Raw genomic sequence first — 21754 nt, forward strand, 5'->3', positions numbered from 1 at the left:
TTACAGCACATATTTTCAACTGGTGTCAAAAATTGGAACAAATTGTTTGTTTTACATAATTTGTGAGTGCATTGCTTAACCCTAGAACTGTCAATATGGTGGCGGCCATATTTACTTGTCTCAATAACATATGAAATATTTGCAAGATGTGAAACAAATCTGCCAAGTTTTATATATGTATTTAAAACTAATGCGTTGGCGATTGTTGTGGTAACAAGAAATTGCATAATTGACTAGAAAAATGTACAGTCTGTTCAAAAAGTGTAATTTCTAAATTCAAAACAATGAAAAGGTGAAATGAAATGGCGTATGGCTTTTAGTCCTGGGAGTGTTTGGCTCGCCAGATGCAGGTGTTTTGACTTGACGCCTGTAGGGGACCTGTGCATCTTGATGAGGATAAAATGATGTTGAAGATGACAGCCCCCGTGCCAGGGAAATCGACCGATTATGGTTAATGTTTCCGACCTTGCCGGAAATCGAACCTGTGACTCCTATGACGAAAGGCCATTTAGCCACGGAGCCAGACTTCAAAACAATAATAATAAAAACATTTAAGTTCTTTAGGTTTTTCATTCGTGAAATTACCAATGTTTTGCCCCAGTCTAGCAGAGGGCTCATCACCTTTCCAAGACACTGAGACACCACTACAAACCTCTCATAGCTGCTACACTGGGGCAAAACGCTGCTAATTTCATGATTGAAAAGACTAAAGAGCTTACATGTTTTTAAAATTTGCAATCGATGAAATTAAATTATGGTGTCCTTCTAGGAACCTTAATTTTAATTTTTGAAATAATAATAAAACTTTGGATCTTATGTACATGAACATGTCACATAATGTATCATCACTCTGAGAGGAATATTCTGTTTGACCGGGTCAGGGATGCGGCGAGGATAGGAATTGTGCCTATTGCACTCCTCTGGCAGATGAAATGAAATGTTAATGGAGTGTGTTGCTGGAATGAAATATGACTGGGAAAACCCTGTCCTGCCTCTGCTTTGTCCAGCACAGATCTCATGTGGAGTGACACGCCTGAGCCACGGAGGATCCATGTTCTTGAAAATATTAGGAAAAATGTATTGGCATGTAATCATTTGAAGGTGTGACTTGGCATTTGCTCTTGACAGTTCCAGAACCTGCTCTGCTGAGAGTAAGAACACTCCTTGCCGCCTCACAACTCGTGCCATCTGAAACCAGACCACCTGAGAAAGAATGCAGATGATGGAAGTTGTTAATGGCGGGGCTGCAGCTTTGTTCACTCTTCTCGACCTATTTGGATTGCTACGTTAACCTTTATTGGTCAACTGGCCCAGAGGAGATCCAGACATGTGAATCTTATGTCAATTATACACTGTATTGGGTAATATCAGAAACGCCAGCAAGAAACAATCAACCTTTTCTCTTTATGTTCTGCATCCTCATTGAACATCATGGCATCTACGAATAACAAATGTCGCATATCTTCTTGACCGATTCAGACATTATTGATCCAGTTGAGAATTCTGTCAGTGATATTACGTTTTCCTCGGATGTTTCTGAAGAAGTTAAGAGGAATTGGTGGGAGAAGTATCGGCCGGGAGAAAGTCTGTGAGAAACATGTGACGTATTGAAAAGGTTGAACGGGAAACCACATTCCAGTGATAAGAACAACACAAAGGACTGCGCAGTGTGTTCAAATAGGAACATCAAGGGCGATGTTTCATACTGTACCACACGAGAGTCGCTTACAGGACAGCAGAACCAGCCCCGTATTTCAAATTTACTAAAATTGTGTGAAACGTGTTGTGGTGGTGGTGGTTTCAGATTCCTGTGGTCGGAGGCAATCCAGACGTGGCTCCCCAGCGTTCCCCTGCACAGCGTGATGGTGTTGACATGCAGCAAGGACCCGATAGAGGAGGACACCAGAGTGCTGATTACGTCGTACGACCTGCTGAGTCGTGCGTCCAGCGCTATCAGCAAGCTCTCTTTTGGTGTCATCGTCCTGGTGAGTCCTTGTTCGTGGCCAGAAAGGTCTTTGTTAGAGTGCAAGCATCACTGAAGGTAAGTTTGGGAGGTTAGAGAAAGGAAAGCACTGGAAGATATAAAAATGAGAGTGCCTGTGGATGACGCTGTTATTAGTGCAGAAAGTTTAGACTCGACAGAGTAGCATTGACTAACCACAAAAACAGTCTTGACAGCAGTCCCCCCTTGACATTAATATAAAGTTACAGTTATCAAACCCAACATGTCATCGTATAATTGAGTAGATATCTGGAAATACTCCTACCATCGTTAACAATCGATGGGATAATTCAGACAAAGTGAAGTCCCACATTATAAAACAAAATGGGGAAAACCTATTAACGTTCTGAAGTTAACATAATAATAATAATAATAATAATAATAATCATATGGCGTCAGCTACCCTGTGCAGACATTTCAATTTGACGCCATCTGGCTGGCTGCTCGTCAATTTCGACGTTCCGTTGTACTCTAGGTCCACTAGATAGCAGAGCAAGCAAACTGAAATTCTGTTGGGCGTCTATGGCTGAGATTTAATTAATTTTGTTGGGTAAACACCAAATGTGCCACCAGAGATCTTTTACATGCCAACATCGTACGACATGGAGTGTCGAAGGGACTTTTTTCCGCCCTTCAAAAATCCGACTACCTCTGCCGGGTTTGAACCCGCTATCTTGGGATCCAGAGGCCGACACTACCACTGATCCACAGACACAAGAATAACACTTCTTTGCTGTTATGTGTTTTCTATTATTCTACAATGACCAGCAAAATGACTGGATCACTTGAAAAACCATGTTAAATTGTCAAACATTTCTTTTGTTATTTACATGGGTTGTTTTCATGAAGGAATTATCTGAGTAATGTTATGTCTGTTATTGCTACCCTTACTTAGTTGGGGAGGGATTTTAGCAAAGTCACTCACTCAATAGAGGCCTTTGAGGTTGCTCTACCATAGTGTCATGGACAGATCATGTCACAAATGCAGAGATCCTTCAAAGGGTAATGAATTACTGAGCACTATAAAAAACCAGAAAGGTTCAATACCTCTCGGTCAAAGCAGACACCATCTACATGGAAGAAGAGACTGGACTCGCCAAGAAGACGTCTCAACTTTAAATCACTCTCCAGTTATGAGCTCTTGTTTTTGACTGAACATGCAGCATGGTCAGCTCATTTTAAAAATAATGACCATGTTTCCATTAGTACAAAAAGTCAACCGGTGCATGCAACAAATACATTTCAGGTTAAATGGCCCAGAATAACATGATGTCACAAAAAATGTCCAAAATTACACTCGCGCTTACTGCGTTTCCATGTTGGAGAGATAATATCGCAGGCAATATGTAGCCCTAACGGATGACACTCCAGTCTACGAGCTAGAGATCCAGATCAAGTGATGCCAGCTGCCATCTATGAACTCGATTTCATGAAGTTCCATATTCTCTTTGTTGCTTGGACATTTTACTTCCTGAAAATATATTCGAGAGATAGTGGGTTCGAACCCCACTGTTGGCAGCCCTGAAGATGGTTTTCTGTGGTTTGTCATTTTCACACCAGGCAAATGCTGGGGCCGTACCGTTCTTATCCCATCATTGCCATAAGACCTATCTGTGTCAGTGCGACGTAAAGCAGGTGGCAAAAAAAATAAATAAATAATGCGTCTTTTTCAAATGCAAAGTGATACATTTTATTTTGTAGAGTTTGTTGTTTGGGACTCTGCATGTCACTCTCTCTCACATACTATAGCTCTCAGTCTGTTATAGCGAGAATTCACTTGCTATAGTGGATTGCCTGGCAAACCCCCACTCACATTAAAATCTGTATGAAACAGCAGTCAGTTTGTTCAAAACTTGCTTCCATACTGCGGCTTACTTGTTAATTAGTTTTCCTAATTCCTAGACACCATGAACACGTATGTTCAATTTCATTCTGAAAAATTGGAATAGTATCATTCCAGTGGCTTCTTTGGCAAACGTTTCACTTTCTTAATCAAACAGTGTCATTTAACCTAACTTATATGCATCGTAAAAATATATTTCAAGCGCCATTAGTGCTAGTCAGAAGGCGAGCCACTCGGCCCAGCCCCACTTAACTTCAGTACACCACATTAAATTAATCAACCTTTATTTCTAAATACTGTTGCATTTGATACGGGAACATGTTCTCTTTCATTTTCAAATTGTGTTTACTAATCGACTTTGAGTTCGAATGTTGGAGAAACAGCTCGCTAGTGCACATAGGACGAAAACTACACCGAAGATGATCGTTCGCATTCTCTATAAATATCGATAAGAGAAATAATAACGCATGCATCATTTCGCTGTAATACACAGTTTAATATAGGAAATTTCCACGGACTTAAAAAAATCTGTGGTTACAACGGAGTTCTTGCTATAGCGGACTTCTACTGTACGTGTGTGTTCTTACTGAAGTTGAGACGTGGAGGTATTTATGTTGGATGTTACAGGACGAGTCCCACTTCATCAAGAGCAAGGACAGTGCTCGCACCAAGGCTGCCACTGCCATCTGTCAGAAAGCAAGGCGAGTCCTCCTCCTCAGCGGCACTCCAGCTCTGTCGCGGCCCATCGAGCTCTTCACTCAGTTGCGGATCATTGACCCCAAAGCGTTCCGAGGGTGAGTAAAATATGGTTGTTTGGCACTTTTCTGCAGTCTGATTACAAGATGTCATCTTAGGTACTTACTTTTACATAAATTTTCAAAATTAAAAACAATGCATCATGTCCCTTAACAATGAACTAATGAAGTCAAATTTCTAAGACTCGTCATAACCAACATTATTACAAGTGATAAGCTTTAACAGCTTCATTTCAAGTAATACTAATCCCGTATTGACTATAATCAATTAGTGAATATTCAAGATAAACTTAAATATTATAACTAAATGGTCCGCCTATTCAATACAATATATAATTTATTATATTTAGTACATGTTTAGTACATATTATATTTAGTACATTTAGTCGAAGAGTTGAAGAAATCTAAATGTGAAGGCTCACAATATTGAAAGCTCATAAAATTGTTCAACAATAACATTACATTGACTATTGTTTCCTATGCTGCAACTGGGATTACAGCCTGCCTGAATCTTGACGGCAAATAGCAGGGGAGTTTGATAACTCCTCTGGTTCATACATTTTCTGATATTCCTGACACGTAAAACACTGGTTCATCATAGTATTCCAACTATTCAATCCCAACTCTGACAGGCTGTTTGGAATGATCATTGTGTACACCTTAACAGAATAATGACCTGGTCTAGAATTACAAAATATATAGCACCATAATTCACAAAAGAAGTCTAAATTCAACCCTGAAAAGAGCTGTTTATTAAGAAAAGCTTCTCCTTCTTTTTCACTTTTATTAATGGCTTGGAGGAAAAATTTGCATTCATGTCAGTTTTTTCCCCTGCCAGTGTAATGAATTGAGGGCATAGCTTTTGCCTTAGGACTCTACACTACTCGCTCCCCCCCCCTCAAATTAAGGAGTGTTCATGACTCATGGCTGTCTGTGGCCTTGTCATTCCAGCTGTGGAACTTTGGACTGTTAGATCTGCAGCGTAGTACTTTTCGTTAAAACTGAGAAAATGTGTGGTTTTTCATTGAATCGAGTATTTCATATGATAGCATTGCTTTTAATCACGACATTCCTACTGGAGTCATTGTACTGATCTATGTTGACTTCAGTTGGGAAAACCACTAAGACAGCCTTTCTGAGGATGTGAAAAAAGGCATGTGGAGAGTGTCTGCCATTATAATGAAAACTCGCCAACTTGATTGTGACTGATTCATCCTAGTATTCCAACTATTAGATCAGTACAGGAGGGACTGCAATCACAATTAAAATTCCCTAACCCAGTCTTCACATAAGGAAAAAGATTTGGTGACTTCCCTTCACGTTTCTAGGGTAACGTTAAAAGCTATGCAATTTAATACAATCTTACTCTGTACACAAGCACGGGTACATCAGATAGTCTACAATAATCATGGTTTGAATTTAAGAATGCATTACCGTTGGAGCTGTAATGGTATGCTCGTTTATCACCAGGTGGCTCACTGTATGCTCCCACTGGGAGCTCGCGACAACATTTCTATCACACCATGTGTGTGTGAGAGAAGTATCAGAGAGGACACGAGATGATTATAGTTGAAGAAATAAAATAAAATGCCATGAAAGACGCCAGAATGGGCCGTGAAAGCATGAATGTTAACATAAGTATGGTGAAATATTGCTAGCGAAATAAAAATGTTATTTTTGTCCACAGAGTAATATTTCAGATTTGTGCTTGGTATAGTTTTATAAGTAACCTGGTGTGTTCAGGAGCGGCAGCATGCAGGAGTATGGTTTGCGCTACTGTGCAGCAAAACAGAATGCCTGGGGGTGGGACTACAGTGGTTCGTCCAACATGGAGGAGCTGCAGCTCTTGCTGGAATGCAGGTTCATGATCAGGAGGCTCAAGTCGGACGTCATCACGCAGCTGCCCGCCAAGATGAGGTGAGTATACAATCTTACCTTATCAAAGATGCTGGATTTTCTCTGCACCAATAGCGATCATTAAGATGAAACCAGGCCGCATCCGAAAATAAACGATCATTCATTGATATCACACGTGGCTGGATCAGCAGCCCGTGTAAACCTGTGTAACGGCTTTGTAGCTCTGTGTGCAGAAGAAACCAAAACCCCTACTTGTGCTAATTTTGTGAGTGTGACCGTTCTATGTCATCTAGCTTTTCCTCTGTTAAAACTGTTTTTTTATTGAGCACTGAGCCAGTAGTATTATGTTAAACTGTGCTCGTGAAGCTTTATAAGAGAGGCCTCACGGCTTGCATCTAAAATGTGATGTAATTCTAGGCAGGTGGTGGTTCTGAACCCATCCAGTGTGACGAGCGGAACAAAACAGATGAAGCACTTCGAGAAGGAACTGCAGAACAAGAAAGCAAGCGAGATGAGAGGTGCCCTCCTCGCCTACTACCGCATCACCGGCCAGGCTAAGCTGGCTGCCATACAGTGAGTTTCTAAGTCCTATTTGATTGTGAACACAGTTTATGAAACTTTAATTCTTTCATTCTGTCAGTGCCCTTGTCCTGCTAGGTTGGCTCTTCTCCACCATTCCCTCTCCTTCCACCAATTGTAATTATTGAAAATTTGTCCACAAATACCACGCTCACAGCCACCGATGTATTAACAACAGATTAAAAGAAATATATAAAATGAGGAAGTAATTAATTTAGATAATTCACACAATTACCATAGATGTAGAATAAAACAACAACAAGGGCGAGGAAAGCGGGGATGAGAACTTCAAGGAAGGTAGTTTGTCTAAGACAGAGGTGCTCAGCTCAGTGCGAGATGCGAACACACTTGCAGGAAACCGTGCGATTGTGATTACGAAGCTCTCCTCCACTACTCCTGATTGGGGGACGTTATTTTACTGCATTCGACATAAACAGTGAGTTTTATTTTCTGAAAACTGACACATTATAATGTTTGTGTTACATCTACAAACTCCTTACTCATCATCATCTGGGTATCCTTCCAGCGGGCCAGGTGGACAATATGCCTCCATCGGTTCCTGTCATTATAGAGTTACGATTTACAGTTCCTTGAGATAAGTTTTAGTATGGTTCAACCTTTTCAATACTAATTACAAGTTGTATAAGATGTTATCTAAAACATTTATTCAATAGTGATACTTGTCTCAACATATACAAATGTCATCATCAACCTGAATCACACAAATTGACCAAGTACACATTAATTAAAATTGCTGTGGTGATGTAGGGATACACAAGATTATACACTATTTTTCACGGAATAAATACATTGATTAAAATTTGTAATATGCTTTAGCTGTACCATCAACCTTTTCAAATCTATTTTTTACACTCTGAATGTGTGAAAGTCTTTAAAAGTTGTGTGTTAAAATTAAAGTGATATAGCAAATACATAAGAAGCTGATCTCTTTACATACAATACACATGTCATTTTACAGCTGCATTTAAAATCTTTTAGTGATTGTCTGTCAATTCATTAAAACCACTTGTTGTTCAAACGTCATCGAAGTAAGAGCAGAAATTTAGTCGTGCCTCAACACGAAGTGACAGTGGCTGCAATTGACAAATTAACTTCATTAGAAAACTTTCATCAATAGTGTTCAGCAGGGAAAATGACTGCACACAAATCTACAGTGTAACCCCATCAGGGCCTTCCTTTCCTGCTTACCACGTTGTAAATTCGAAGTCACTGAAAAAGTTATTTTGTCATCCCTTGTGAAAGAAACTTGATTTCTTGGGTAAGACCCGTCGCCACAGTTGTGTGATTATGGGAAAATGGCTTGAATTCCTGAACTTCACAGGATAAGTTGCACCTTCGGGGAGCAAGCCGTCAGCCTTGGGAAGGTTCAGTTTTGCTGCCATTTAGCAGCGACATTGTTGAATAATACACTGAACATATTGTGCTTGTATTTCACATTCCATTCAGAAATTAGAAGTTTATTTTGTGTTGAGTGGGACATAGCCTATATCTGAATTAGGACCATAATCGTGTGTAGTTGACGAGTGTGGTGTGTATTTGTATTGTGATAGCCTGCTTATGGATATGGAAAAAGTCGTCAAACTGCTTACACATCATCATCTGGGTATCCTTCCAGCGGGCCAGGTGGACAATATATCTCCATTGGTTCCTGTCATTATAGAGTTCCTCTCCTTTCACATCCTGCATTGTTGTTCCTTTCTCAATAAGGTCTACATTTATTTGGTCCAGCCACCTTCTTCTGGAACGTCCAACAGGTCTCCTTCCAGGTATTGCCTGGGGGCACATGCCCAAACCACCATGCAGTTCCATTGTACAGGTCACTTGGATGTAATCTCTAATTCGGTCTCTTCTTGTTTTCTGCATAGCTGATCATAAAAATTACATTTCACATGCTTGCAGTTTGCTGATGTCTCTTTTCAATAACACACAGCGTTTACTCGAACTGCTTTGTCCCATACTAGATTTCGTACCTGATAGAAGAACGTGGAACCTTTTGTCACTCTGTTCTGGATTTCCAGTTTAGCACTCCCCTGGTTCGATACAATACTTCCAAGATAGCTGAACCTTTCTAGATATTCAGTTCTCTCTCCATGAAGTTTGAGGTCACATTTGCTGGGTGTTCTTCTCAGTTTCATTGGTACTGTTTTTTTCTTACTCACAGTTAACCTATATTCCTTAAATTTGTTGACCCAGCAATTTACAGTAGAACCTCGATAATTTGAAATTGGTTAATTCAAAATCCCACCTAATTCGAAGAAGCTGTCGTTCCCGGAAACATGAGATACAGTTTTGCATGTTACTTAAAATACGGATAATTCGTCATTCGAAGTACAATGTCGGCCCCATTACCGAAATTCGGACTTTTAATTCGAAACTGCCTTTTCATTTTAAAACAATAGTATGTTACAGAGTAATTTCAACTCTGAATGTATCTGCGTGTAGCTTTCCGCACTTAAGCCCCATTCACAATGCAAACGTAACGTAACGTAAACTTAAAATTAACGTTAACTTAGAAGTTAGCGGCCATCTTATCTAACGGAACCATTCACAATGCGCCGACGTAAACTTAACTGCGAGTCCGTAAAATTAAGGGATTGCAAACTCCAAGCTCTTGCGGTTAATTTTACGTTAACTTTAAGAACCAGCCAATCAGAGCAGAGGTAAACATTGTGGTTTGTGCACGATATAATGACTTCTTTCGACAAAACGCTTGTACTGTACTTCTCTTTCAAAATAATCTTTGTGTGTATGTATGATAGAAGGAAAAAGAATCACAAATATGCTGTACCGAAAGAGTAATAGGTGGAAATAAATATCTTCTGGCAATGAAATGTGACGGTAAATGGGGTGAGACAAGCTCGCAGCTCTGGCGAACGGACGAGACAATCCCTGTCATAAATAGAACAGTGTCGCTGTATATTTCTTAACGTTATGACGCACTACTAGTTTACGAAAACTATATCATCCAAACAAATAGATCCAAACATCTCATCGGGGTGTGATTGATAAGGTCATAGATGTCGATAAGGAGACCTTACATTTCTTTTTATTAGAAAAGGGGAAGCGAATCGTAAGAAAGGCGAATAGTTCAGGTTTCATCCACATGTCCAAAACGAACTGATGAGGGTCATTTCTTACAGTAGATTACCGATATTGCCCTGAGATAACCTCCTTTGATTCAAGGGATGAACCCATTTTCTGCACCGTTGTTAGATCGCCTTTTCAGGTACCGTAGGCCTACACAGCTCCCAGGAGCAAAGCAATATAGGTTTGAAGTAATATGAATTCCGCTACCACGTTGTTTGATTCCATCGAGGTATTGAAATATAAAACTGCGAGATAGCCCAAAACCCGACTTCCGTGCTAAATAACATGGCAGTGTTTTGATTGGTTGCTGTGTACTCTTTACGTTAATGTTACGTTCCTCCATTGTGAATACCACAAATGTTACGTTAATTTTACGGTTACGTTACGTCGTTAAGTTTACGGTTACGTTTGCATTGTGAATGAGGCTTTACACTCGCTTCAGTGGGTCTGTAGTGCACTTCATGATTGCTAAGTTGAATGAAATCGGAATTCCTTTTAAGGAATGCCGTAATATCACGCAACAGGCAGTGTGCGGAAAAATGGGAATCCGCAAACACTGGCGATGCGGACAGTTGATGAAAAACGTGGCTCATATAATAAATTCGTAGGCACCGAACAATACTGTCATTGCCGATTGCTTTATTTTAATACAAGCCCAAACAGTTTTAAAGGAGAAAATGCCAGCCTGGGAATTGTACAAGGGTGGGGGTTGGGGGGTCATCGTAGTGCGTTGCGAAACTTTATCCCCTCGTCACAGGAATGTTCAATGAGCCCGGGCACTTTGCGTGCCAGTACAAAGTATCTAAAAATGCAAACAGTACAGAAATCCATAAAATGCATTTGCACAGGGGAACCAGCATAATTTATCCTCGTCTTTGAATTGTGTGATTTGTTCTTTTGTTGCGTGAGGTTATGTTTGTCACTGACTTATCCAAGTGCATTATTTGAACATTGTAAATGCACCTTGTTGGATACATTTCGGAAGTAGTTTTTTCCATACTTTTGAGAGCTTTAAACTGTGAATCGAGGTGATTACATGTATTAATGGGTTTTAGAACACTTTGTGACGAGTACGAGAGAAGTGGCATGGCGGGAAATCGTACAAGGATAGTCGTAGGAAAGTTCGATTTTAAAGGCATCGGGTACTTTCTGTGTCAAGTGCATACAGTATAGTAATCCACTTGCACATGGGAGCCAGCATAGATTTCTCCTCGTCTTTGAATCGTGCTTTCTTTTGTTGCATGAGGTTATGTTTGCCAGTGCATTACTTGAATACTGTAAATGCACCTTCTTGGATAGTTCTTTTTTATGACATTTGAAAGGTGAATCAAGGTTAACTGCACGCTGCAAGGGCTGGTACTTCTGAATTGGCAGTTAATTCGAAGTCCGATTTTTGAGTCACGATGATGAGGTTTTACTGTAATTTCCTTTAGACTTCTTCCCAAACACTTGACACTAATGAGTGTTGTGATGTTTGTAACCCAAAGGTCCCAAAAAATGTGGCCACTGCCCAATGGGATGTCTTTCTTCTGTGTTCATTGTCTGTATTCATCTTTATCTCGTGTTTCTTCCCTTTTCCTGTGTTTATCTGACCTCGTTCTTATCCCACATTAAGACTGAAGATCTGTCTCGTTGTTCCTTTCCATTATTTACATGTAATGAACTGTGTTCTGTTTCTAGGGACTACGTGTCAGACCTGCTGGAAGGTGACCGCAAGTTCCTGTGCTTCGCCCACCACCAGCTCGTCATGGATGGGATCTGTGAGGTGGTCAACAAGAAAAATTTGGGGTTAGTCGATTGTCAGCCATTGGGAAGTCCTGGTGGAATGGAACATGTCTGCCAGCCCATACTTCCATTATACTGCTTTTTACCTGCACCATCGTACCACATAAAAGACAAAAATCGTGCAAAGTTTGGGCTGGGAAGACTTGAGAAAAAGGAGACGAGCTGTTCGACTAAGGGTATGTTCCGAGCTGTCAGCTGAGAGATGGCGTGGAATGATGTCGGTAGACGAATAAGTTTGTGTGGTGTCTTTAAAAGTAGGATAGATCGCAATATGAAGATAAAGTTGGAATTCAAGAGGACAAATTGGGGCAAATATTTGTTTATAGGAAGGGGAGTTAGGGATTGGAACAACTTACCAAAGGAGATGTTCAATAAATTTCCAATTTCTTTGCACTTATTTAACAAAAGACTACGTAAACAACAGATACCTGGGCGACTGCCCAAAATGCAGATCAGTAGATTGACTGACGCCATAACAGATGAAAATGAAAGTGAACTGAACACAGGCTATAAACCAGGTGTCAGGACAATATTCATCAAGAACTGACAGATGATATGTTTTTTTTCTACAGCAGGCCCTGAATAAGATCAGGTGCAGAATATATCGATCTATTAAGAAGAACTGTGCCTCAGTTGTGGGTTCTAGGCTCTATTTGTGGTTTGATTATATGTGCTGATCGCTGATCTGTTATTAGTGATATTACAGTCATATTTTGTGCCCTAAACGTCTGACATCTTGATTTCTTACAATCAGTCCATAGATAACAAGGGCAATTTTTTTTTTTCCTCGATCAAACTGCTCTAAGAGTTGGCTATTTTGCATAGCCATCGAAACCATGATACAGATGGTTCTGCATTGCCTAGGTCACAGAATTTGTTCTGCCCTTACTTATTTAGCCATCTTTTGGGCGTGCAAACTGCGTAGGGACTGAATCTCTGCCGGTATAAGGAGATCCCCTATACCAAGTGACAACAGTCTTCCTGAGAATGGTTAGTGCACTCGATTGTCCTTGAGGCAAGAAATTGTCCCTAAAGACAGAGGAACCAAATTTGGGTCAACATCATTAGGATGCAGAAGGCAATGGGAAATCACTGCATTGAAGATCCTCAGGGATATCCCTATAAATTCACATAGTAGTGGCTCGATACAATGCAAAGATCAGAGCTGGCTACGTGGATCGCCAACCTCCATGCGGAGATGGCGTCTTAAAGATGAAGAATGCATCAGAGCATTTAGGGCGTTATTAATCTTGTTAAAATGCTGGCACACATCGTCCACCATACTGGTAGCTCCATTTCAAAAGTCGTGTGGCTTCAGGAAGGATATTTGACCTTAAAACCCTAGCCCAAACCAAAATGAACATGGCTGGCTCCACGGCATGCCAGAGCAAGACCAGAGTCTTCTTCTTCTTTCTTCTTTTCTAGCCTATTTCAATCCACTGCTGGATATAGGCCTCTTCCATGTGCTTCCATCGTCTTCGGTCTTGAGCCACTTGGAACCAGCGTGTTCCAGCCAACAGCTTTATGTCGTCGAGCCATCTCTTCAGGGGTCTTCCAATGCCTCTCTTGTGTCCCCATGGTCTCCAGTGAACAATCCTAGAGGTCCACCTGTTGTAGTCTTGTCGAGCTACGTGTCCTACCCATTGCCATTTTAGTTTTGCTACTATCTCTAGGATGTCTGTTACATTAGTTCTTCTCCTGATGTCCTCTGAACGGATCTTATCCCTAAGGCTGATCCCTAGCATCTGTCGCTCCATGGCTCGTTGTGTTCGCTGAAGCTTGCGAGCACTTTCCTTCGTCAGAGTCATCGTTTCCAGACCGTAAGTTGTAACTGGCAGCACGCACGTATTATAAACCTTGGTCTTCAGGTTAATTGGAACATCCTTGTTAGTGAGGATGAATCTTAGTTTTCGGAATGCAGTCCAACTCATACCTATTCTGCGAGGAATTTCTGCACGTTGGTTGTCTTTTCCAAGTTTTATCTTGTGTCCAAGATAGATGTACTCATCGACAGCTTCTATATATTGGGGCTTCAGGTTTCCTGTAGATTCTAAATAATCCCTGCACATAATCTTGCATTGAAAGTGAATTCTCGTTCAATTTCCATCGTAAAACCGATGCATCTGGAGATGGTTTAGATTCCATAGAGCACTTGAAATATTCGTGCTGAATGAATAAATTTGTAATTCCAATAAAAATGGTCTGTTATTGGAAATAACTCACTCTTGGTTGCGTTGGCCGCACCTTCCAAGATGCATTGTACTGTAACCTCAGCTTACCGCAAGAAATACATTTCATGATTACGATACTGTACAATGTTATTTTAAAAAGCTACATGTTTCATCTCTTCAGTAATATCACTAAGTCAGACTATCATATGTAAGCATGTTCTTAAATTGTCATAGGAACAAATTACTAAATGATAAAAGAGTGATGATGACAGTGTTCTAAAAGTGGAAATAAATGTTGAATTAGATTGATGTCATAAGGCTGAAGATAAGGAATAACATTGGACATCTTATTTTACTTACTGCTTTACATCTTGTCTTAACTTTTGTTCTTTTTGATTCCACCTTTTAAATATTTTTTCTGCCGATAATGAAGCCTTTTATTTTTTGCACCATTTCCTGACGTCTCTATCGTGCGGTACTTCTGGGTGGCCTCATACGAGGGACCATCAAGAGTCCATTGCAAATGATCATTTTTTGGGTGAAATTCCAAAAAGCAGATTGGCCTCAAATGTTGGATAAATTACTGTATTTCTCCAAATCCAAGACAACCCCCACTTTTTCTTTCAAAAAAATTAAATCAGGCTTAAAAATTGCTTTGTGAAATCATTTGAATGCCTTTCTTGCAAAGTACGCATTTTTAGACTATCCTTGTCTTCACAGGTCACTTGGCACATTCAATCCTGGCTCAGTCTGTTAATGTTTGAAGGTGCTCGTGTCAGTACATTTACTGGCGCGTCAAAAGACTCCTGCAAGACTAAATTCTGGTACCTCGGCATTTCCAAAAACCATAAAAGTGGTTGGTGGGACGTAGAGCCAATAACATTATTATTATTATTATTATTATTATTATTATTATTATTATTATTATTATTATTATTATTATTTATCTTCACGCCAACACTGAACATTGGCCTTAGTTTTCTTGGGGCTGCAGAATTATTCTTTATTTCTGTGAGTTTCGTAACCATTAAACTAAAATTGACATCATAACATCGAGAACCCATTCAAAATTTGCCGGCAATACTTGCTCCACGTCTGTACAATACTATGAACCATCACTACACACACGTCTCGCTTGCCGGCTTTGGGACTTTAGTGGCTAGCGATGTAGAATGAAGACACTGGTGTTGAAGGTCAATGAGTTTCTTGCGCTGTGCTATGGCCCTTACATTTTTCACGCACATACCTCACAATTTCTTTACAGCGTCCTTGTTGCGAGCCACTGAATGCATTTTCTTTTTACAAAGAAGTGGTACATATCATTTGAAAGTAACTGTCTCATTACCCTGCTTCTATCTCCATTGCCGAACTGGAAATGCTCTGTCATGCAGGAAGGCTACTGGAATTCATCCTGAATTTTTAGTACACTTAAGTACAGTAATTCCAATTAAGAAATAAGAAAGGACGAAACTGCTGTGGAGCACTTTTGTCCAACTCTGTTCACAAACTTATAGAGAGAATGATTCTTACTCTGATTCACAAGTCAGTCAACTCATTCAAGTTTTAGACCTCACAGAAACTGAAACAGAAACGGGTTTTCAGAAGAAATTGAAAGCAGGTGTTCCTTTGTCGGCACTGTGACAGTAAAGGGTTTCTGCAAGGCTGTGGGTGATCTGTCAACATCTCTAAGGTGTATCGAACAGACGACCTACCATCAACAAGGATCATTCCTGGTCCCAGTTTCTCTTTTGTGTATGTTGCAGATATTCCTGGTTTGTCAGATATTTCAGAACATGGATGATATCGCAATCACATTGGCAAACATGAAGTGAGGTGCACGAGTAAATACGGTCTGGATGAAGCAGCGGCAGTCCAGTTTCTTAATGGCTGTAAAAGATCCTCGTGGGTAGTCTGCGTAGGAGGTCGTATGTCGTGTGCTCTTTCTTTCTTTGAGCTCAGTTGTTCACAAAAGTTAGCTTCTTCTTTTTTTCCATAATAAAAGTAATTTACCACTTAATGCAGCTTTGAGCAACATTGGCTTATGTCCTGTAAATAGTCATGTGGGCCTTCTCCTCCTCAATTGCAGTTCATTTTGTGCTCAAATACGCTAGCCTTGTGTTGGTAGATTTACCGGCATCTCTGTCTCTCCAAAAACCATTAGTGGGATGTAATTCCTGTGTTTTCTTGTTTGTCCTCATCTTACACAGTTTGTGCTTCTCGTGTGAATATTTGATTTAACATTTGTATGCTCCTTTCCAGGTACATCCGCATCGACGGGTCCACATCGTCGAGCGGACGTAAACAGCTCTGCGATCGCTTCCAGTTTGACGATTCCTGCATGGTGGCAGTCTTGTCCATCACAGCAGCCAACACGGGCATCACCCTCACTGCCGCTCAGCTCGTTGTGTTTGCAGAGCTGTTCTGGAACCCAGGTGTGAGTACATCGGTTATTCTCTTTTTGGTTTACAGCCTGAATTCTGTGAGCACAAGTCTCAATGCTCTAAGAAAACTGTGAATAAATTATAGCTAACGGGTTAAACAACCTCAGACTTGATCGAATCTTAGGGAAGTGGAATCATTATTGCAGTTGGTCTGTTTCGTGATAGCGGGCAAATTTCTCAACTTAGGAAAGCTTGTTGGGATATTTCCAGCAAAATGGACCTTCAGCACAGTGAACGTGGGCACGTCACAGAGTCGCCAGCTCGTCTGCCTGCTGCAGTTTTGGTTTGAAACAGTTCCGAAAGAGTCTTGAATAAAGTGTTCATTCCTACATAGCGTAGGCGAAGCACTTCATCTTCCATTTGATCGGTAAGATGTTTCTTAAGCATGTACTCGCATTGTCAAGCACAGTTACCGACTGAAGCTCGTCCATCACATCGCCGTTAGTATTTCTATGTAGAAATCAATAACTGTGCATTGTCCTTACCGGTATGGCTCCCGTTCACCATGTTCCTCTTCTCCACGCAAAATTTCTTCCAACGTAACAGCTTCATTGGTTCAATTTTTATAAACAAAACGAAGATCTTTGAGAAGTGCATGGAACGTACTGCTTTTCAAATTTGGAATATCAGGATCATTATTCACAGTCTTTAACACATATGATAGTTTTACATAAAATCAGCTTCATGATCCGTATCGCACTTCAATAGATTCACAACTATTTATTTATTTTCCACCTAGTCGATACAATGATTGCCTAAGGCAACTTAATGGTTAAAAGTGGTACATGTTCCGTATTATTCATATATTATGTATTTTTCATCTAAACAGTGTTATTTGGCTGAAGATGTTGATAATATACGAAATATGTACCACTTTTAACCATTAAGTTGCCTTAGGCAATCATTGTATCGACTAGGTGGAAAATAAATAAATACAGTGAAACCTCAATTCTCCATTTTGGAGGGACCTCGGAAAAAAAACGCACGATACGGGAAAACAGAAAATCCGGAAACGAATTAAAACCGTCAACAGTTTGACTGTACTTCACATTAATTAAATATATTAAATATATATCATTTTATTTGTACAAAAACGCCTGCATTAAATACATTAGTAAAAAAAGTTATATTTTAAGTTCAGTTTTACCGAGAAACTTCGTCACTTTCCCGTGAAAACGTCTTTCAGGCCAGCAACTTTCATGAGCCAAGCTCATCGAAAAATATTCTACTTAAATAAGTTATAAGAATTATATTGTTATTTAAGAAATTTAAAACCACATCTGAGACTCTAGTTTCACTATTGCTACAAGGAGAGTGTATCGGAGTTATTATGCCGATCGGGAAAACATTATAATACAGTCACTTAAAACGTCTACGGTAGCTACCTCTGTTTTTTACCTTGAATAAATCTAACTGGAACAGGTATAGTTATTTACAGCAATCGTTATCTGACGAGTCTCATGTAAATTAGAAGACTTTGTTTTAATAACCTAAAAAAGAACAATGTGACTTGTTTACCAGTAAATGTTTTCGTGCTGTATTACGAACTTACGGCGCGAAATATAACTTTGAGTTCGCCCATGTTATAGGCCTCGGTACTTTCCATTAATGACTTTTTTGACCGATAAACAGGCGAGAAATGTGGCTTGCATGATAGGCATAATTACTGGTGCAGTTCACATGAACCTACCTGTGGTATTATAGTTAAGAAAGATCGCTGAAATCACATTAATAAGCATAGTTGCAACAGGTCCAGTCACATAATCAAGTAAGCTAATCACAACGCACAGATACAAAAATGATGCCTAAATACGTTAAATCCCAGAAGATGTAATGAAACAGACTCGCACTCACAAAAATAGGTGTCACATCGCACACATATAGGTTACGTACTGTACACACAAAACACTTAAATTGTCATTTCTTCAGTCACAGAATACAGTAGTCACTTTGTAGTGAAAGTCTTTAATCGTCAGTTGTTTTTTGTTTTGTCGTGCCTTAACACGGTGCAGTGCTCCCTCAGTATTTAAAACGTTCTGTAGTTCGCTGCTGTCTGTGTCATACGCAGTAATATAGTCGCAAATTTTGTCGAAGGCGGCTAATGCTTCTGCAAACGTTGGCAGGGGTTCAATTTCATCTTCGTCTTCTCCCTCGCTCACGATCTCATGCACTGGCTGTGGCAGTAGCATCATCATACAGCTGTTCTATGCTCTTTACACCACACGTGGCGAGCTCACCATCGACTGTAGCGTAACATCTCGAGAGCTTCTCCCAGTCCTCACTGATAAGTTGTTCTTCACTGCCGGTGTTGGTGTTGTTCGTGTCTTTGCTTTTGCCAAAGCCACATTTATGAAAACAATTTTGAATGGCGCACTCAACTGCTAAGCATGCTGGGAATCCAAACAACAAAAATGGCTTCGTCTTCATGGCTGACGGAATTCAGTGGGCTTCATAGAGTATGAGTATGAGGAGATTGCAAGAGAAATATCTCAAGGAAGCGCATGCCTTGTATGTTAATTACCGTACAGTAACCTGAGTTTTTAAACTCTTATTAGCGGTATTATAATTAGTGCTTTTTTGAGACGGTATGCACTAGTGACACGTTTTAAACAAAAAAATGAATTAATATTATTTGCAATATTCCTATCATAATTCATATATAGGGAAGGTTTAGGACTTAAAATCAAGCTTGTTTGTGTGCTTTTGTGAGATTTCTATACAAAGACATTATTAAAAGTGGTATAAATTGCTGTTCCAAAATTGGGTTAGGGTATGTATAAATTTAACTGCATTCATTGCTTTTATATTAACACTCGGTTTGTGCTGCCGAGGCAAGCGAGTCCATAGTTGTTGGTAGGAGAAAGGAAGTATCCCCCAAACAGTACATTATGGCACTTTTACTTTTACTTTTACTGCAATTCGATACAGAAAAACAGATAGGTGTCTACTGATCGGGCCACTGGTAAATAGATTTACTTTCATAACAAAAATACAGACCACACAGAAGCTTTCGAAATTTAACAGCTTGCTAATCACGAAGGTTGATTGTTTGATAGCTCTGTCTCATGGTAAAAAAAAAACCCTCACCAATTATTCGAGTACTTTGAACATGAAATAACTTAGGAACTTAAGGGTGCATTTTTTATTCCACCAATGCTTGCATTAATATAATTAATGACATTGGTAAAGGCACCTGTTTTTCACAAAGCGCAAAATCACAAACTTTTTTTTTTTTTGCAAAATTTTACAAATTTGGCTCCAAACATGAAATAATTGATGAAATTATGTGGAGTCGCTCTTAGATCCAAGAAGCATTAATGAAAGATGATTTAATAAATGAAGTCTCTCATTCCCATCTTATGAGAACTTCAACATCAGAATATCTTGAACCCCACACAGTGTTTAGGGATCTAGTTGGTGATAGCGACATCACAATACGAGATCCTCTCCATAAAAAAGTTGTTAGCGGGATCATCATTATTATTATCATCGTTGACCAACTCCAGTTTCCCAGGTGTGGTATACGAGCCCCTTCCATTTTGTTCTGTCCATGAACCATTATTCGTTCACAATCCGCTCCCAATCCTGACCTCTCTCCTCTACATCCTTCTTCAATAAGTCTGTCCATTTTTCTCTAGGTCTGCCCACTGCTCTCTTTCCCCTGATTTCTCTTTCATACTCCTTTCTTGCAGACCTGTTGGCACTCATTCTTTTAACATGACCAAACCACTTCAGTCTTGCCTTTTGGATCTTCTGGAGTAAGGAGTCATCTAGTCCTACGTCTTCTCTGACTTTTTCATTCCTGATTATATCCCTCCTGATCTTCTGGATCATTGTGCAAAGGAACTTCATTTCTGCCGCTTTGAGTTTCGAGTTGTCCTTTCTTGTTAATGTAGCGGTTTTCAGGCTGTATGTGAGGATAGGGGTGTAGTATGATTTATACAGTGTCATCTTGGTACTTGTTTATCCCATAGTAGCTGTCTGTCTTGGAGGTAAAACTGTATTGCTTTGCTGATTCGACTGTTTACTTCATATTTAGCTAAGTTATCCTTGGACATTATACTACCCAAGTACTTAAATTCTGTAACACTGTCCAGCTTAGTGCCATTTAGCATGATTTCTAGTTGATTGTCACCCTTCTGTACCTTCAACACCACCGTTTTAGCCTTGTTGATGTTTAACCCACATCTCTCGAACTCCTGACTCCAGCCCTGCAGTCTGTCTTCTACATCTTTCTCTGAGTTACCCCAAATTACTACATCAAATGCAAATGCTTTTAAGTCTTGTTGCCCGTTTTCTTTTAGCACCTTTAATATGGTATTCATTACAATGATAAATAGTAGGGGCGACAAAGGACTACCTTGTTGTACTCCCCTTTTTGTCTCAAACCAATCCAACATTCCAGAACCGACTTGTACACAGCTTCTGCTTTTCTCGTAAAGCATCTTAACTTTTGAAATTAGACCGTCTCGAACTTCGAGCTTTCTCAGGCACTCCCAAATAAGCTCCCTTGGTATGCTGTCATAGGCCTTTTCGATGTCAAGGAACAGTAGATATAAAGGCTTCTCTTTTTCCCAATGTTTTTCCATCAGCATCCTGATAGCAAATATAAGATCTGTTGTTGATCTTCCAGGCCTAAAGCCATATTGTTCCTCTTCTAAAAGTGGTTCTACAATTTCTCGTAGTCTATTCCCTATAATTTTTTTCCAGAATTTTTAGTCCATGAGAGAGTAGAGTGATGCCACGGTAGTTGGTACATTTCCGTCTGCTGCCTTTCTTGAATATAGGTACAATTATACCTTTCTTCCAGTCTTCTGGGATGGTATTTTTCTGCCATACTACATTTAGGAGTCTATATAGCCATTGGATTGCTGGGGTTGCTCCTGCTCTTAACATGTCCACACTTAACTCATCTATTCCTGCAGCTTTCCTTTTCTTCATACTTTTAAGGCTCTTCTCTATCTCCAGCCATGTGATTGGTGGCTCCATATTTTTACTGGGCTCTTCACTTTTTCCAGATTCTTCTCCTGTTTTGAATTACATTTGATGCCTCTCCATTCAGGAGCTTGTCAAAGAAAGTCTTGAATTCTCTCCCGATTCCATCTTCCTCTCGTACTACTGATTCACTGTCCTGCTCTGTTACCTTGATATCTTCTAGGTTATTTTGCTTGTTTTTAATTCCTCTGTAAAGAAGTTTGTTTCCTCTGCTATCC

At 39.9% G+C, this 21754-nt stretch overlaps 2 protein-coding genes across 7 annotated transcripts in view; one reads left to right on the top strand and one right to left on the bottom strand.

The window, feature by feature from the left end:
* The window catches only part of LOC136885430 (retinal guanylyl cyclase 2), a 301136-nt gene that overhangs the window by 255925 nt on the left and 23457 nt on the right, over window positions 1–21754 (bottom strand). The gene's annotated exons all lie outside the window — the stretch shown is intronic.
* The window catches only part of Marcal1 (SWI/SNF-related matrix-associated actin-dependent regulator of chromatin subfamily A-like protein 1), a 58755-nt gene that overhangs the window by 26322 nt on the left and 10679 nt on the right, over window positions 1–21754 (top strand). For all 6 annotated transcript variants that reach the window (XM_067157981.2, XM_067157976.2, XM_067157977.2 and 3 more), the window contains 6 exons: window positions 1805–1985; window positions 4473–4639; window positions 6344–6517; window positions 6875–7030; window positions 11825–11932; window positions 16360–16534. In XM_067157981.2, the coding sequence (XP_067014082.2) occupies window positions 1805–1985; window positions 4473–4639; window positions 6344–6517; window positions 6875–7030; window positions 11825–11932; window positions 16360–16534 (961 nt within the window). The remainder of the gene's footprint in view (window positions 1–1804; window positions 1986–4472; window positions 4640–6343; window positions 6518–6874; window positions 7031–11824; window positions 11933–16359; window positions 16535–21754) is intronic.

The sequence above is a fragment of the Anabrus simplex genome, chromosome 14 (genome assembly GCF_040414725.1).
Source record: "Anabrus simplex isolate iqAnaSimp1 chromosome 14, ASM4041472v1, whole genome shotgun sequence".
Taxonomy (NCBI): domain Eukaryota; kingdom Metazoa; phylum Arthropoda; class Insecta; order Orthoptera; family Tettigoniidae; genus Anabrus; species Anabrus simplex.